The sequence below is a fragment of the Oncorhynchus gorbuscha genome, unplaced genomic scaffold (assembly GCF_021184085.1).
Source record: "Oncorhynchus gorbuscha isolate QuinsamMale2020 ecotype Even-year unplaced genomic scaffold, OgorEven_v1.0 Un_scaffold_36:::fragment_2:::debris, whole genome shotgun sequence".
NCBI lineage: Eukaryota > Metazoa > Chordata > Actinopteri > Salmoniformes > Salmonidae > Oncorhynchus > Oncorhynchus gorbuscha.
In genome coordinates, this window is record NW_025745213.1 from 53,009 (window position 1) to 60,000 (window position 6,992).

Consider the following 6,992-nt stretch of genomic DNA (forward strand, 5'->3'; position numbering starts at 1 on the left):
GGTAAGGGACAGTGTGGTTCTAGTCTAGATATGGGTAGGGTGATGGGGTAAGGGACAGTGTGGTTCTTGTCTAGATATGGGTAGGGTGATGGGGTAAGGGACAGTGTGGTTCTAGTCTAGATATGGGTAGGGTGATGGGGTAAGGGACAGTGTGGTTCTTGTCTAGATATGGGTAGGGTGATGGGGTAAGGGACAGTGTGGTTGTTGTCTAAATATGGGTAGGTGGTGATGGGGTAAGGGACAGTGTGGTTCTAGTCTAGATATGGGTAGGGTGATGGGGTAAGGGACAGTGTGGTTGTTGTCTAGATATAGATAGGTGGTGATGGGGTAAAGAACAGTGTGGTTCTTGTCTAAATATGGGTAGGGTGATGGGGTAAGGGACAGTGTGGTTCTTGTCTAAATATGGGTAGGGTGATGGGGTAAGGGACAGTGTGGTTCTTGTCTAAATATGGGTAGGTGGTGATGGGGTAAGATACAGTGTGGTTGTTGTCTAAATATGGGTAGGTGGTGATGGGGTAAGGGACAGTGTGGTTGTTGTCTAAATATGGGTAGGTGGTGATGGGGTAAGGGACAGTGTGGTTGTTGTCTAAATATGGGTAGGTGGTGATGGGGTAAGGGACAGTGTGGTTGTTGTCTAAATATGGGTAGGTGGTGATGGGGTAAAGAACAGTGTGGTTCTTGTCTAAATATGGGTAGGTGGTGATGGGGTAAAGAACAGTGTGGTTCTTGTCTAAATATGGGTAGGTGGTGATGGGGTAAGATACAGTGTGGTTGTTGTCTAAATATGGATAGGATGATGGGGTAAGGGACAGTGTGGTTGTTGTCTAAATATGGGTAGGTGGTGATGGGGTAAGGGACAGTGTGGTTGTTGTCTAAATATGGGTAGGTGGTGATGGGGTAAGGGACAGTGTGGTTCTTGTCTAAATATGGGTAGGTGGTGATGGGGTAAGAGACAGTGTGGTTCTTGTCTAGATATGGGTAGGTGTGATGGGGTAAGGGACAGTGTGGTTGTTGTCTAGATATGGGTAGGGTGATGGGGTAAGGGACAGTGTGGTTGTAGTCTAAATATGGGTAGGGTGATGGGGTAAAGAACAGTGTGGTTGTTGTCTAGATATGGGTAGCTGGTGATGGGGTAAGGGACAGTGTGGTTGTTGTCTAAATATGGGTAGGTGGTGATGGGGTAAGGGACAGTGTGGTTGTTGTCTAGATATAGATAGGTGGTGATGGGGTAAAGAACAGTGTGGTTGTTGTCTAAATATGGGTAGGGTGATGGGGTAAGGGACAGTGTGGTTGTTGTCTAAATATGGGTAGGATGATGGGGTAAGGGACAGTGTGGTTCTTGTCTAAATATGGGTAGGGTGATGGGGTAAGGGACAGTGTGGTTGTTGTCTAAATATGGGTAGGTGGTGATGGGGTAAGGGACAGTGTGGTTCTTGTCTAGATATGGGTAGGGTGATGGGGTAAGAGACAGTGTGGTTCTTGTCTAGATATGGGTAGGGTGATGGGGTAAGGGACAGTGTGGTTGTTGTCTAGATATGGGTAGGGTGATGGGGTAAGGGACAGTGTGGTTGTAGTCTAAATATGGGTAGGGTGATGGGGTAAGGGACAGTGTGGTTCTAGTCTAGATATGGGTAGGGTGATGGGGTAAGGGACAGTGTGGTTCTTGTCTAGATATGGGTAGGGTGATGGGGTAAGGGACAGTGTGGTTCTTGTCTAGATATGGGTAGGGTGATGGGGTAAGGGACAGTGTGGTTCTTGTCTAGATATGGGTAGGGTGATGGGGTAAGGGACAGTGTGGTTGTTGTCTAAATATGGGTAGGTGGTGATGGGGTAAGGGACAGTGTGGTTCTTGTCTAGATATGGGTAGGGTGATGGGGTAAGAGACAGTGTGGTTCTTGTCTAGATATGGGTAGGGTGATGGGGTAAGGGACAGTGTGGTTGTTGTCTAGATATGGGTAGGGTGATGGGGTAAGGGACAGTGTGGTTGTAGTCTAAATATGGGTAGGGTGATGGGGTAAGGGACAGTGTGGTTCTTGTCTAGATATGGGTAGGGTGATGGGGTAAGGGACAGTGTGGTTCTTGTCTAGATATGGGTAGGGTGATGGGGTAAGGGACAGTGTGGTTCTTGTCTAGATATGGGTAGGTTGTGTGTTGGTGGATTTCATGTCCGTCTCACTCAATCCATTTCCCTTCCTAACCATCTCTCTGTCTGTCTCCTGTCGGTCTCTCCATGCAGCCATACGAGTCTCTTAACCAGTCCCTGAAATCTAGCTTATATACCCATTCCCGCAGCCTCCCGTTTCTACCGTCTCTCTTCTAAAACATTAGGATTTACTGGCTGACCTCTGACCTTTGTCTAGGGTCGTGGCTGGGGACTTCATTAGGGATAAATCATAAACACCTGAATAGACGACCTGGGCACAGCAGAGTGTGTGTTTGTGTGTGTGTTCAGTCATGTGGTATTGATTTCAGGTCACACTGGTGTGTAAATTAGGTTAAACCAGCGCTCAGGACCTCTCAGACCTCAACGCATATTATTACATTTTTTAAGAGGCTGAAAAAAAAGTAGGAATGAGCTTCACCCATAGCAGACATGACTGCAGCAGTTAGCACATTATAGAGGTGTGCTACAGTGCTCACCTCTTCTTGGGCTCTCGTGGTTGAAGAGGATCCCGTTGACAGCAAACAGGTTATAGGCCTCCCTGAAGTTCACCACAATCCAATAAGCATACAACTTAGCAGCACCTGATAGAGAGAGAGAGAAAGAAGGAGCGAGAAAGGGAGAGCGAGAGAAGGAGCGAGAAAGAGAAATAGAGAAAGAGAGCGAGAAAGAGAAAGGGAAAGCGAGAGAAGGAGCGAGAAAGAGAAATAGAGAAAGAGAGCGAGAGAGATAAAGAGAGCATGAGAAAGAGATAAAGAGAGCATGAGAAAGAGATAAAGAGAGCATGAGAAAGAGAGCATGAGAAAGAGAAAGAGAGCGAGAGAGATAAAGAGAGCATGAGAAAGAGATAAAGAGAGCATGAGAAAGAGATAAAGAGAGCATGAGAAAGAGATAAAGAGAGCATGAGAAAGAGATAAAGAGAGCATGAGAAAGAGATAAAGAGAGCATGAGAAAGAGAAAGAGAGCATGAGAAAGAGAGCATGAGAAAGAGAAAGAGAGCGAGAGAAAGAGAGCGAGAGAGAAAGAGAGTGCGAGAAAGAGAGCATGAGAAAGAGAAAGAGAGCATGAGAAAGAGAGAGAGAGCATGAGAAAGAGAGTGAGAGAGAGAGGGCGGGAGAAAGAGCGAGAGAAAGAGGGAGAGTGAGAGAGCGAAAGAGCGTGAGAAAGAGAGAGCGAGAGTAAGACAGAGCGAGAGTAAGAGAGCGAGAGAAAGAGAGAGTGGGAAAGAGAGCGAGAAAGAGAGCGGGAGAAAGAAAGCGGGAGAAAGAAAGAGCGAGAAAGAGAGCGCGAGAAAGAGAGAGCGAGAAAGAGAGCGAGAAAAAGAGAGAGCGAAAGAGAGAGAGCGAAAGAGAGAGAGAGAAAGAGAGAGCGAGAGAAAGAGAGAGCGAGAGAAAGAGAGTACGAGAAAGAGAGTGCAAGAAAAAGAGAGAGCGAGAGAAAGAGAGTACGAGAAAGAGAGAGCGAGAGAAAGAGAGAGCGAGAGAAAGAGAGAGCGAGAGAAAGAGAGAGCGAGAGAAAGAGAGAGCGAGAGAAAGAGAGAGCGAGAGAAAGAGAGAGCGAGAGAAAGAGAGAGCGAGAGAAAGAGAGAGCGAGAGAAAGAGAGAGCGAGAGAAAAGAGCGAGAGAAAGAGAGAGCGAGAGAAAGAGAGAGCGCGAGAAAGAGAGAGCGCGAGAAAGAGAGAGCGCGAGAAAGGGAAAGAGCGAGGGAGAGAGAGAGAGAGAGTCGAGTCATAATATTTGAGAGCAGAGTACAGTGGTGCTGTACCACAGATAGTTTCTGCTTTCTAATGATGAGTAGAAGCAGGCACAAGAATAATAACCTCTCTCAGTTTTCATCCTTCTTTCCTTGCTTTCCTTACTCTTTTCATCTCCTTCCTACCTTCCTCTCCAACCTTGCACTCTCACTCTCTCCTCCACTGATGAGAGAGATGCCACAGACACGGGGAGGGAGGGGAGGAAGGAGAGAGAAGAGAGAGAGAGATGCCACAGACTCGGGGAGAGAGGGGAGGAAGGAGAGAGAAGAGAGAGAGATGCCACAGACTTAGTGAGGGAGGGGAGGAATGAGAGAGAAGAGAGAGGGAGATGCCACAGACTCAGGGAGGGAGGGGAGGAATGGGAGAGAAGAGAGAGAGAGAGAGATGCCACAGACTCAGGGAGGGAGGGGAGGAATGAAAGAGAAGAGAGAGGGGAGGAATGAGAGAGAAGAGAGAGGGAGATGCCACAGACTCAGGGAGGGAGGGTAGGAAGGAGAGAGGAGAGAGAGAAATGCCACAGACTCAGGGAGGGAGGGGAGGAAGGAGAGAGGAGAGAGAGAGAGAGAGAAATGCCACAGACTCAGGGAGGGAGGGGAGGAAGGAGAGAGAGAGAGAGAAATGCCACAGACTCGGGGAGGGAGGGAAATAAAGCGGAGCCCTGCTGGTTGATTAAGTCACAGGGTCAGTACAATAACATGGACAGGAGGAGAAGGGAGGTCACTATGGTTACGCCATGCCCCCTCCAGGTCCTGGTTATTATGGTATGCTGCCTCCCATCACTCCCATACAGTCAGATCAGGTGTTGCCAGACAGGCAGGCAGGGAATGTGTCAGGGAGGAGAACATTTAGACAACACAGAACATGAAACCTGATATCACACTGACACACGTGTGTGTGTGTGTGTGTGTGTGTGTGTGTGTGTGTGTGTGTGTGTGTGTGTGTGTGTGTGTGTGTGTGTGTGTGTGTGTGTGTGTGTGTGTGTGTGTGTGTGTGTGTGTGTGTGTGTGTGTGTGTGTGTGTGTGTGTGTGTGTGTGTGTGTGTGTGTGTGTGGGCATAAAGGTGTCTTTGTTAAAGTGAGACCCACTCAGTCTCCAGACGTTTAGCCTGGGGAGGTGTGTAGGGAGCGCCAACTCTGAAGCCCTCTCTGTACACACACACACCTTTTGAAGAGCAGTGCCAGGGCATAGAACATTCAAAGGGCGTTCATAAGAAATAAGTCTAAATGTACTCCAAGTAGAGACGTGTGAGTATGTGTGTGTGTGTTTTTTTACCATAAGGTGAGCGGGGGTAGAACGGCGTGGTCTCCTTCTGAGGGATCTCCTGTACCTTCCCATAGAGTTCACTAGTAGAGGCCTGGTAGAACTTGACACTGTTGGTCAGACCACACGTCTTTATAGCGTCCAGCAGACGCAGGGTACCAACACCGTCCACATTAGCTGTGTATTCAGCCAGCTCAAAAGAGATCTGAGTAGGAGAGAAAATATTCACATCAATACAGATGGAAGTCATACTACTGTTAAAGAAACCCCTTAGTTAGCAACAATTGTTCTGCTCCAGCTCAAAGGACCAAGAAGTTCAAAACGTTTAGGGGGTAGTCTGGAGAGTGTCTTTACTGTGAACACACTGTCTGCCCAGCGGAAACGCATCAGTGGTTTACTGTGAACACACTGTCTGCCCAGCGGAAACGCATCAGTGGTTTACTGTGAACACACTGTCTGCCCAGCGGAAACACATCAGTGGTTTACTGTGAACACACTGTCTGCCCAGCGGAAACACATCAGTGGTTTACTGTGAACACACTGTCTGCCCAGCGGAAACGCATCAGTGGTTTACTGTGAACACACTGTCTGCCCAGCGGAAACACATCAGTGGTTTACTGTGAACACACTGTCTGCCCAGCGGAAACGCATCAGTGGTTTACTGTGAACACACTGTCTGCACAGCTGAAACGCATCAGTGATTTACTGTGAACACACTGTCTGCCCAGCGGAAACACATCAGTGGTTTACTGTGAACACACTGTCTGCCCAGCGGAAATGCATCAGTGGTTTACTGTGAACACACTGTCTGCCCAGCGGAAACACATCAGTGGTTTACTGTGAACACACTGTCTGCACAGCTGAAACGCATCAGTGGTTTACTGTGAACACACTGTCTGCACAGCTGAAACGCATCAGTGGTTTACTGTGAACACACTGTCTGCCCAGCTGAAACACATCAGTGGTTTACTGTGAACACACTGTCTGCACAGCTGAAACGCATCAGTGGTTTACTGTGAACACACTGTCTGCGGTTTACTGTGAACACACGTTCTGCACAGCTGAAACGGATCAACAGTTTACTGTGAACACACGTTCTGCACAGCTGAAACTCATCAACAGTTTACTGTGAACACACGTTCTGCCCAGCTGAAACGGATCAACAGTTTACTGTAAACACACGTTCTGCACAGCTGAAATGGATCAACAGTTTACTGTAAACACACGTTCTGCACAGCTGAAACGGATCAACAGTTTACTGCTTCCCAACGACTGCTGCAGAGCTGAAACGGATCAACAGTTTACTGTAAACACACGTTCTGCACAGCTGAAACGGATCAACAGTTTACTGCTTCCCAACTACTGCTGCAGAGCTCAGGGATGAAGAGCTGAACTAGTGAAAACACACATTGGTTTCTATCACTTTCTATTCAACTCCTCTGTTCCCCAGAGCTCAGTCTAACTAACCCTGACGCACCACTCACTCTTTTAAACGTTTTCAATAACGTTCCACACACTGCCCACAAGCTTGCATGCATGCACACCAACTACTAGCAATATGTGTATTCATCTACACACCCGGCCAAATCATACGTGCTTTCTCCCACTGTGTTGTCTACAGCTGGTGTGTGAAACAAGACCCTACACTAGCAGGCAGTTAGACCAAGCAGAACCGAGCAGAGGACGGAGGGGGGAAAATGAGCCGTTTCTCTTTCTCTAAATGAACCGTTAAACGGAACCATGGGTGTGAGAGAGTAAGGCCACTATCTAGGCAGCTAACGCCCGCCCCCACCCACAGTAATCCCTGCTCTCACAGAC

General features: G+C 48.1%; 1 protein-coding gene across 2 annotated transcripts in view; it reads right to left on the minus strand.

Annotated features, from left to right (window-relative positions):
• Window positions 1–6,992, minus strand: part of LOC124017968 (GDP-mannose 4,6 dehydratase-like) — a 104,428-nt gene that overhangs the window by 25,120 nt on the left and 72,316 nt on the right. For both annotated transcript variants that reach the window (XM_046333214.1, XM_046333213.1), the window contains 2 exons: window positions 5,187–5,379; window positions 2,641–2,745 (listed from right to left, as the gene is read on the minus strand). In XM_046333214.1, the coding sequence (XP_046189170.1) occupies window positions 2,641–2,745; window positions 5,187–5,379 (298 nt within the window). The remainder of the gene's footprint in view (window positions 1–2,640; window positions 2,746–5,186; window positions 5,380–6,992) is intronic.